At 28.5% G+C, this 11,861-nt stretch overlaps 1 protein-coding gene across 1 annotated transcript; it reads right to left on the bottom strand.

Moving 5' to 3' along the window:
• Nucleotides 1–1,099: 1,099 nt before the first annotated feature.
• Nucleotides 1,100–2,427, bottom strand: LOC112593974 (piggyBac transposable element-derived protein 3-like). Its single transcript, XM_025338559.1, has 3 exons — nt 2,218–2,427; nt 1,559–1,729; nt 1,100–1,465 (listed from the first exon to the last, which is right to left on the bottom strand). The coding sequence occupies exons 1-3, from the start codon at nt 2,425–2,427 to the stop codon at nt 1,100–1,102; spliced, it is 747 nt and encodes a 248-aa protein (XP_025194344.1).
• Between the last annotated feature and the right edge of the window lie 9,434 nt (nt 2,428–11,861).

The following is an 11,861-nucleotide window of genomic DNA, read 5'->3' as shown; positions in this document are numbered from 1 at the left end:
ATACATTGTTAGCAGATAACCGACATTCGTTTCAAGTTGAAAATATAAGGAAATACCTTTTCGTTCAATGTAATAGTAAAGGTAGATAGTACGACATTTAGTTAATTTAATATGTATTCAAGATAAAAATTTATTTTACAAAATACCTTTTTATATTTCCAGATGAAGGAGATGAAAACGACGACGAAGAAATGCAGTAGTGTAGTGGAGGGTACACGGGGGTACACGGCGTGTACCCACCTCTTAATTTTATAACTATGCGTGTACCTTTAACCTTTTCAGACCTACCCACATTTTTTTTCAATATTATGTATAAACACGGACTTAATAATATGTAAAAAATCAAAAAAAAAAAATTCGATCATTTTCTTGGAAAATTCATGCTAGTACACTATGGTGTACTCTGGGCTTCAACTGATGTGAATTATTTGGTGATAGGAGTAATAAATTATACACATTTATATTTATTTACACATTAATTATAATTTTAAAAGGTATCTAAAACGTCTAAAACAATACAAATTCCTTAAAAGTAATTATATAAAATTAATAAAAAAAAAACAAATTTACTTAATAAAAAAAACACTGGTAGGTACCTAACCTAAGTATTTTTAAAACGATAAAAATAAATAAATAAAATAGTAAAGTTATATTATTTCATTTAAATGGTACTCCCTGAAACATTTACTTTTCCCATCTAAACACAAATGTTGCTTGCATTTTGAACAAAACATATGCGTTCTACAACTACACGTCTTCAGTTTACATTTAGTGGCATTTTTTAATTCATCAAAATCTGGTAAATGATTCACCGTATCAAGACGAAATTCATCTGATGGCAGCTTACCATCAACTTTTCTATTTGATGAATTCGAAGAAGCTTTATTGGGTGGTTCATAATTATCTTTTGTACAAGGACGTCCTTTTTTCGTTTAGGCGTAGTTGGTTTTCCGACATTTATTAACCCATTAGCCAATTCCATTCGAAAATGTAAGAGATCGTATCTTTTATTTTTTTGTATTTTAAAATATTCAGGGTCTTTAATGTACGTTAGCCAGCAGTTTGCAGCAGTCATGTCAAAAGCATGGGCAATCATGCGTTATGTCCATTTTCGTGATTTAATAAATGTTCGATAATAACTTATTAATTTGTCCATATTATCAACGCCACCCATAGATTTATTATATTTTTGTACTATCTCAGGTCTTTTGACATCGACATAGGTTTTATTTTTCTTATCCCAACGTCTGACAACATCTGTATTTCCAGATGTAATAAAATTCGATGCCAAATTAACCACTTTGTTGTCAAACCATTGTACAAGACCTATGTTACAACTAGGTACATCAGAACGAACTTCAAAAGTAGTCCCTCTTCCCATTTTTGCCAAATTTTTATCTGAAAGTATTGGTGGTTTCGCAAACTGATTAACACGTATCGTACCAGCGGCACAAATACCTATTTGCTGCAAACGTTCAAAAAGATTGAAAGATGAAAAATAATTGTCGAAATAAAGAAAATGTTTATTTTTTTTAACGATTTTACAAAGATGTAATACGACTCCTGGACCTTGACCAAATTGTTTTTGAACTTGTGAATCAATTTCGGTATTAGCACCTTGATATAGCACAAAGTCGTATACAACGCCACTTTCGCCACATAACATAAAAATTTTAATACCCCATGGGTTAGGTTTATTTCTAATATACTGTTTTATTGATAAATGGCCCTTAAAAGGGACCATTTGTTCATCAATACAAATATTTTTCTCCATAGGAAGAGAATTACATTTTTTATTTCATTTTTTCGTATAGTGGTCGAATTTTTATAAAAACATCTTTATTGCCTGGTGGTATTGTCATATTATCAATAAAATGAATATTTGATCGAATTGAAAAAAAAACGATCTCTTGTCATATTATCTGCAACAAGAGGTACGCGAGTATCTTTTTCCCAGTACATACGGACACGAGGAAGCTTCAGCGATCCCATTATAATATGAATACCGATTACAATTTTAATTTCATCAGCAGAAGTTGGCTTAAATCTTGTTTGAGATTTTTGGATTGCATATAAATTAGTGAAATAAGAAATTTATTCAAAATAATTGTTATCAAAATATTCTAAAAAATATTGTAATGGGGTTTTTATATGACTAGGAACTGTATCATCTAAACTATCTAATTTTAAAATCGGTGGATTAAATGGCATGCTTACCCATTTTATGTCTTTTTTATTAGTTTGTATTATAATACTGTCATCATCTTCTTCGATGACTTCTTCAATGTCACTTGAAGCAAACTCTACCAAAAGACTATCTAACTCTTCGTGTGGAAAGTCGTCAATTTCATCACCAGATGAATTATCAATTTCCGAATCGTTTGCGTTCAATATCGATAAAATTTCAGAAGACCGTAATTTTGACATTTTGATTATATATTATTTTATTATAACAATAAGCAATACAGAAAATAAAACCTTTATACAGTAATTATTTCTAAATAAAATATTATTAAAATATAAAATAAAATAATATTAATAATGTAAATAATATTATTTTATAATTTTATTAATTATAAAATATTATAAAATATTATTTCTATATATTATAAACGCGGTAATAAAATAACATGAAATAAAAATAGAATTATCATGTTTTTTTTTTGTCATGGAGGCCTACCGTACACGATAATGTACCTCCATACTAACGGATATAAAACTCGTAAGATTGTTTTCATGACAACGAAAACCGTTTGTATAGATTCATTACTAACATCACTACCAGGAAAAAAAATACCATTGGTCTTATCAAGTGCAATATAACAGATAAGCAATAAATCATTGTGGAAATTTAATTATCGATATTATATCTAGAATTAAGTTATAAATATCATTTTTATCGGTTGTTATTCTTTCTAATACTATTTATATCGGGATTTTATCTGTTTATATGTATACTAAAATAAAATTCTCGCTAGTTCAAACTAATATGTTGACAAGATGCTACGTAATAAATTATTGAAAGTAAGGTACACTATAGTGACCCTAGGGTCTTAAAAGGTTAACGAAAATCGTAATACGGGGGTACACGGAGCATACATAAGATTAATTAACGTTACCCAGCAAATAATATGTATATTTATTAAATTTTGATATTTAATAAGTAAAAAAAGATAAGCGTAATTTGTTTATTTCACGGACTAAGAAAAGATCATAAAAGTCCGTGGTTTACTTGTATCATGGCTATAGTATTACTATCTTAACAAGTTGGCTGCCATGAGCATCATGTTTGATGCTCAGCCGTTTTTCTTCCATTGCCACACAATAATACCAGTTTTTCATCCATGTTGCCATGACCTTTTTTTTGATAAACTTATGATATATTTGTACTTTCTGGCATACAATTGATAGTAGAATCTAACTATGATAACAGTTTGTGGATTTAAAGTAAGATCCAAATATGATGCTCATGGCCCATAGTGTCGAATTTATAATATTTTTTTAATGAGCATCAAGATATGGGCTTACTCTTATCATGGAAAATATCGAAACTAATAATAGAACTCTACCGAACATAAGCAATATAATAGATTATTCTGTGATAATAGTATGAACACATACTTTTTTTTCGTGTTTCAAATAGTTTCAATGAAGTTTATTGCGGTGTAGTGATATTATAATATTTTTTTGTAAATTTATATCGAATAATACTCTTGAATTATGAACCCTGATGAAATAAATGAAGTTCTCGACTACTCAGATGATGATAATTTTGGTTCTGACGATGGTTTTTCGGTTTTTGATGACACTGATGATGATCCTGATTTTCGAATCGATTTGATAAGTAATTTTTATAAACAATTTTTTTTTATTTAAAATTTTTATACTTTATAAAGATGTGTTTGTTGCTATTGTTATAAATTCTTGTGTTGATAATTAGGATGATTCTACACACTCAGTCAACAACTCTGGTAGTGATTTTGAATCAAATTTCAACTTATTAGATTCAAACGAAGAAACACCTCAACCTCCTGCTTCATCAACACCAACAATACAAACACCAGTTTTTCAAGGATCAAATATAAGAGTTACATCTACGGTTCACGATTATGGCAACAATATAATATGGAGTGATATTATGCAAAGTAATAATTTAGTATACAATCCAACAGGTCAAGTTGTTGGTATAAATCCTGACCTTATTGTATGTTTAACTAATGGCAGTCCTTATGATTTTTATTCTTTATTTTTTGATGATACTATAATTGATATGCTGGTTTTAGAAACAAACAGGTATGCTTCTCAATTAATTAGTACTCCTCATAAGTCAAAATCTCGTTTAACTCGTTGGGAAAATGTTACAAAAAAAGAGATGCTGACTTTCCTTGGTATTTGCATGTGGATGGGTTTAACGACATTTCCTTCTATTGCAAGTTATTGGTCAAAAAAAAAAATGTATCAATCCAGTATTCCTCAATACATGTGTAGGAATAGATTTGAGCTACTATTAAGAACATTTCATTGCTCAAATAATGTTGAGTGTCCTAAGGTGACAGACTTTTTAAAGTGAGAGATCTAATTGATTCTTTAATTGATAAATATAAATGTGCTATGATACCTGAGGAACACATGTGCATAGATGAGTCAATAATACCATTTGTTGGACGTTTATCCTTTAGACAATATATAAAAAACAAGCACCACAGATATGGTATTAAAATTTTTAAACTGTGTATACAAGATGCATATACCATAGGATTTAGAGTTTATACTGGTAGAGAAGCAGAGCCTGGAGTTGAAGTATCAACTAAAATAGTGATGGAAATGTCAGAAGAATATTTAGATTTTGGCCGTACCCTTTATACTGATAATTGGTACACCAGCATTAATTTAGCTCACAAACTTTTATCTAGATCTACTAATTTAGTTGGTACATTAAGAGCAAATAGAAAGCATAATCCACAAGATGTTGTGAAACACAAACTTAAAAAAGGGGAAATTGTGGCTCAAAAAAGTAATACAGGAATATTAATTTTGAAATGGAAAGATAAAAGGGATGTTCTTATGTTATCCACTAAACATGAGGACAATATTAGGCAAATACAAACTAAAATAGGAACTGAAGTTGGAAAGCCAGAAGTAGTTTTGGACTATAATCGAGGAAAAGGTCTAGTTTATGTGAGTGATTTAAGATCTTCTTATCACACTCCTCTTAAGCGATCAATGAAATGGTACAGAAAGGTAGCGTTTGAAGTTTTATTGAATACTAGTGTTATAAATGCTCTTATATTATATAATAAAGTAAATAATTGTAATATGAGTGTGACTGAATTTAGAGAATCTATTATTTTATCTATGATAGACAAACCAGTAGATACTGAAAATGATAATTTAGAAATGCATTCAATAGTTGAAAAAACTACACGTAATAGATGTGCAATATGTTACCAAAAACTAGTCTTAGAGGAAGGTAGAGCTTATGCTCAAAGTAAAACAAAAAAAGTGAGAACAATGTGTCCAGCTTGTGATAGATTTTATTGTGTTAAGTGTTTTTTTGTTGATCATAAATATTTAAAAAAAAAGAATAAATTAATTAAAACATAATGTTTATATTCAGTTTTTATTTTGTTGTTTATATTTTTTATTTACTATGAATTATAAAGAAATCATTTATTTATTTTCATAATAATATGTGTAAATATAAAAAAGGTACAAAAGAAAAAAATTACTATTAATTATTTTATATTTTAGTCATTGTTATTTTATTCTTTGATTACAAAAAACTTGTTATTCCTATTAGTATCTTTATATAATATAATACATAATAATAATAAGGTATTGTGATTTGAATATATGTAACAAAAAGACTTATAAGAAAAATAACCAAAACTTAAGTTATTATATTTATATTGTTTATACATTTATATTGTTTATATATTTATAATGTTATAGTTTGTTCAAAAAATTGTTTAAGAAATTGTATTAAGTATGTAAAACTAACACAAGTTATAAAAGTATATTAATATTATATAATTTAATGTCATATGTTGTGTCATTATACATTAAAAACAGTGTTAACATATTAATAAAGTGTTGAAAAATTATACAATAAAGGAAATTTGATTTATTTTAATTTAAATGTATGAAATAATACCGGTCATAAGTTCCAATGCTCCAAGTAGTTATATATTTAGAATTTTATTCTCTATTCAAAAAAATTAACAAAACTGAGGTATAATATGTATGCTCAATTTCAACATTTAAAAATGTTGAGCATCAATATGTGTCTCTCATGGCAATGGAGGAAAGTCAACGCGTGGTCCTAATATGATGTTCATGGCAATAGAGGAAAGTTCACAAAAAAACTCGTGGCAGTCAACTTGTTAAATCGTGTTGTACAGAGTCTTTTGTACACAAATCTATTTTTAAACCATTTGGTAACGTTCACAATATTGTTGTTTTGCCCAGTTATCAGTTATTGTTCCAAGTATTTATTACAATTCTATATAAACCTTCTGTCCCTAGTACTTTTTCACATTAGTATTATTGTAGTAAGTTATGTTATTTTAAAACTGTTACTACTTTATTAGCAAAGATAATATTAAACAGTATACACGTACATTTATATAAAATATAATATTATCTTGCACGTTATACATCGAATTTTTGTATAGTCGTGTCTCGTTTTCTTGTGTTCTTGTTTACTTAATATGGAGAAATTTCTCACAAAAACGACCAAGGTAAGACAATTTTTATTATTTATTGGTAGCATCATGTTTTTTTACGCAGGTAAGTCGCTAGTATCTTATGTCCACTGGACATAGTCTAATTTAGAAATGTCGAGGCCTTAAAAATGTGATAGATGTAGATATCATGTATATTATATTAACCTTGGCATTCAGGTCCCCTCCCACTATGAAATAGTGACCCAATGAATTGAAAAAGTGTTCGTATTGTATATAAGTTATTTTATGTTTGGGTGGGAAGTACGTTGCTGCGATAATAAAAGGTATAAAATTTAATTGAATAGTTAAAATTGCTGATTATAAGTAGTTTTCTTGTATACTGGGACAGGGGGTGTATAAGAGTGAAGATTTAATGATAATCGCGGCACCAGCATGAGCGGTGTTGTCCGGGTGGTTTGAGGTAATTATGTTGTAACCGGGTATTGTGAATTTAGAGTGTGTTGTAAAATGTGTTTCAGAAATTAGAGCCAGATCTATTCTTTTTTCATTTAGTACTGTAATGTGTTCGTTTCTGTGATTGGATAAGCCGTTGGCGTTCCACATAAGGATAGCTAAGGATTGAGATGTGATTTTGCTTAAAGAGACGGTCGAGAAGTGTAGTGAGGATAGAGAATAATGGGTTTATAAGCGATTTGAATTCATTGAGGAAGTTAAAGAGTGTACTTTAATTAGTAAGATGCTCAATTTTAACTAGAATTAAAAAAGCTGGATTGTTATCAGTCATTATTGATACAACCACTGATGTCGCAAATATTGAACAGTTTTAATTTATTATAAGATTTGTTAATATACATGGTGCTATTGGAGAAAGGCTTGTAGCATTAGAGGCTGCAGCTGAGGGGACTGGAAAAGGATTGTATGAAAATTTTTGTGAAATAACAGAGAAACATAACATTGATTGGAAGAAAAACTTATGTGCGCAGGATTACGATGGTGCTGCTGCAATGCAAGAAACTTATTCAGGGTTACGTACATTTATTCAACGCGAAAATTCAAAGGCAATTTATGTATGGTGCTTTGCACACTTATTAAATCTAGTTGTGGTTGATACCTGTGACTCTTGTAGTGACACAAAAATGTTTTGGTTACTTCCAATCAGTGATCGAATTCATGAGGGCTAGAAAAAGAACTACTATGTTTATTGAATGTCAACGTGATTTATATCCAGATGAACGGATTTGTCGTATTAAAAGTTTTTTCAAATACGAGATGGACATATCATGATGGTGTAATTAATGTTATATACAAACGATTTAAAGCATTATTAAAATCACTAATTATTTTGTAATTATTCAATGATAGAGTAACATCTTCAAATGCTAGTATATTTAAAAATATTTGTTCAACATTTAGTTTCGTTGTAACAATAATTTTTATGTAAAAAGTTTTTTCGGTCACCACACCACTATCCAACTTACAGTCAAAATCACTGGACTTTATTGAGGCATTAAGACTTGTAAATAATGCAAAAGAAAGTTTACTATTAATGCTCTTGACATCAAATATGAACAAATTATAAATGAAGCCAAACAATTTTGTGAAGAACGTGATCTGCCTAAAAAGGACTTTAAAACTATTAGATCGAAAAAACGAAAGAGGCAAATTGATGAAGACGAAAACACAAAAGAAGTAAATTTAAAATTACCATTTGAAAAATATAAAATAAACACATATTTTATGGCTTCTGATAAAATAACAACATCATTTATATCACGATTCAGTGGGGCTCAAAATATTTTAAAAAACTTAGCTTTACTGTCACCTGAACGTTTTATTGAATTTGGAAAAGATCCTGAGCAAGAGTTACCAAACAATTGCTTTAATTATGTTGCAGAATGGATAGATGGTATATCATTAGTAAATTTAAAAAATGAATACAAAGTGTTTAGTACTAGTGTAGTATCTTTGCATAACGGAAATAAATTTACGGCCAATCTTCACAACATGAGCATTATTGATGAAACAACATCAGAATTAAACCCAGAAACCTTACAAACCAGTGAGACGGAAATTGACCACGATGAAAGCGAATCAATATGTTACAATAATACTATTACTGTATCCAGTATTTTACATGTTTTAACAAGTTTTGATTTAGTATTTGCATTCCCAAATTTATATCTGGCTTACAAGGCATTAGAAACAGTACCAGCATCTTCAGCATCAGCCGAACAAAGCTTTCATAAGGTATATTATTAATTTTAAAAGTTTTATATTAATGTTTATTGCAAATTGTAATAACTGTAAACTATGAGTAAAGGTTATTTATGATTGATGACACACTATTTGATTTACATCTAGGTAAAAGTAGTAAAGACGTGACTACGCTCAACAATGGGTGAAGAACGACTTGAAAGTTTCATTCTTTTAAGTTTTAAAAAGGATATAGATATAAATACAAATAAAAAATAAATAAATTAAATATAAATAGAAACTGGTTCCTGAAGTAGTGGGCATCTACTGGGACCTCATAGGTGCACCCTCCCCCCCAGCAGTGTTGGGAATTATCTAGATAAAATTATCTAGATAAATTATCTAGATAAGATTTTTTGAAATAAATTATCTTTTAAAGTATCTAGATAATTATGTTACGATTTATCTAATGTTTAGCTTAGATAAAAAATGGGCTTATCTAGATAAATATTATAGAGCCCCTACAAAATTATAAAACCAATGATATTAAAATTCTAATATAATATAAATTATTTATAAAATTAGATAAATATATTTCTTGTTATTATTGCCAACGACGGTATTACGAGAACCTGCATGCGGGCATGCACTATACATCGTTCTCTACTAGCCATAAATCATAATGAGCATATTAAAATTAATTAGGTATAGGTTTATTTCCCCATCCAGTCTAAAAATAAATTAAAATTAACTTCGTAGAACTGTTTTTCAAATGAGAACGCACCAGGCGGCTGACAAAAACCGGTTGAACCTTTGATAACGTTGCATCGATGCGCGAAGCAGTGCGTCAGTGTGTTCTTATTGTTCTTATTGAAAGAGTATTTAGCATATTATTTCATCAAGACTACAGAGACACAGAGTACAGAGCCTGTTCGATTTCTTGTATAAGGCGAGTGTTGTCTAGTAAAAGGTATAAACATTTTATTACTTGTGAATTGTGACTTAATATTTGATCAGTTAAATCATGGATCGATTTATAACTTCCACATCAGTCAAAAAAATACGTTTGGACATCGAACCAGCAGAAGCTCAAAATGTGGATGACCCAACAACTCTCATTTCTACTCACGTTTCACTTGCACCTGCACCTTATTATAAATATTTATTTGACGAATTTTATAAGCTTCGAAATGTAGAAAATCTTAAAGTAACAGCTGCTTGTCAAAACTGTTCTAAAGTTGTTAGTGGGTCCACAAAATCAAGTGGTAATTTTTTAAGCCACATAAAGGTAAGCTTAATTATTTAAATTTAATTTGATTTAAAAAAAGATTGATAAACAACACTTAAATACCTAATTTGTTTATTAAGTATAATATGTAGGTAGTTTATCTTGTTGATGCTTATAAATTAATACTTAAGCAATTTAGATTAGTATCCCTCATAGACCATAGTAGTACAGTTTAGTACCCCCTCATATTTTATTTGATCAGTTGATCATCCACAATATCATAATTCAATATTAAATTTGTAAATTTTTTATAATAATATTCAGTATCTAAAAATACATTGGTAGTTTTATGTTTTAAATTTAAAAAATACAGTATAATGTTGCTACTTGATAATAGCAACTTGCTACTATGGCTTAATTTTCAGAAAAATGTAGGTATACCTATATGGTCAGGAATCCTATATTTTTTGACCTAACAAATCAATTTTGTTTTACTGATATCATAGCTTTTACTTTTTACAATGAAATATTAATATACATAAAAAAAATAGTCATAAGTCTTGATTAATCAAAGTACCTATTAATTATTATAATATGATAATTAAATATATGATATTAAAACAACTTTGTATAAAAATAATTTGATCTCATTTGTATTTAAATAATTGTATTACATAAAATGTATCACAATTGACAATTGAATTTTACTTTTCATAATAGTTATATTAAATATATTTTTAAAATAAGTATAAATATAATAACCAAAAAGCTACACCTAACTGATCTAAATAACTTAAACAAGGCTATATTGTATACAGGTACTAATATTATTATTATTATTGAACTATATTTTAAACTTATAGTTGAATTTATCTAATATTTATAGCGGAAACATAACTCGTTAATGTCTAAAGTAGAAGACGCAAGAAAAAAAAAAGATCAAGAAACATCAACAATGGTTCAAACAAAAATCTATGATACTCCAAAAGTTTCAAAAGAACTGGTTAGTAACTATCTATACTTTAATATCTATACTAATAATTTAAGTTGTGCGTATATCAACGGCTTAACTCATTTTTATTTTTATTACTGTGGGATGATTTTGTGACAATTCCAAAACGTAAGGGTGTTCTAAAATAAAACCATTTGAATAATTAAAAATTTTATAATATCTTGGAATAAAATTGAAATTATTAAGTCAGAAGTTAACTTGAAAAAATATAATTCAATATATAAATTAAAAATACTTTCTAGTATATTATATAACTTTCAATATATAAATATAAAAAAAAAAAGACATAAGCAAATAGCAATTACATAAATACATCTACCTAACTATTTTATGCACATTTTATGTCTTTCCAAATTATAATTATATTATAATTATTTTATTACAGGTGAAAGATTTAGTTTTTAACTACATTGTTGAAGAAATGAAACCACTAGCAACATGTGAAAAACCATCATTCAAACGGTTGATTCGAGGCCTTACATCAGATTCTATTGTACTTCCATACAGAAAAGCACTTGTTAGTGAACTAAACCATAAATATAAAGCTTATGTAGAAATGTTAACACAAAGACCGAGCAAGCACGTTTAAAAGGTACCATCATCGATTGACCATAGCGAGCTCCCCAAACGGCCCGAAAATGCAGGAGTGGCAGTGTAATGATGAAGAAACGCTAAGTCGACCCACTTTTACATCTTTTCGAGACGAAGCAAGCTACACAAAACAGCGAACCAAGAAAGGTAC

The sequence above is a fragment of the Melanaphis sacchari genome, unplaced genomic scaffold, assembly GCF_002803265.2.
Source record: "Melanaphis sacchari strain LSU unplaced genomic scaffold, SCAv2.0 Contig219_pilon_pilon, whole genome shotgun sequence".
NCBI lineage: Eukaryota > Metazoa > Arthropoda > Insecta > Hemiptera > Aphididae > Melanaphis > Melanaphis sacchari.
The sequence above is the reverse complement of the archived record's forward strand: the minus strand, read 5'-3'. Positions and strand labels throughout refer to the sequence as shown.

Bases quoted from the DNA above. Each gene is read 5' to 3' on its own strand.
- LOC112593974 (XM_025338559.1), bottom strand. From the start codon at position 2,427: ATGTCAAAATTACGGTCTTCTGAAATTTTATCGATATTGAACGCAAAC. The intron at 1,730-2,217 runs GTAAGCATGCCA...GTCCCTTTTAAG, and splicing joins ATAAAAAAGACATAAAATGG to GGCCATTTATCAATAAAACA. The intron at 1,466-1,558 runs GTATTACATCTT...GAACGTTTGCAG, and splicing joins TTGGTCAAGGTCCAGGAGTC to CAAATAGGTATTTGTGCCGC.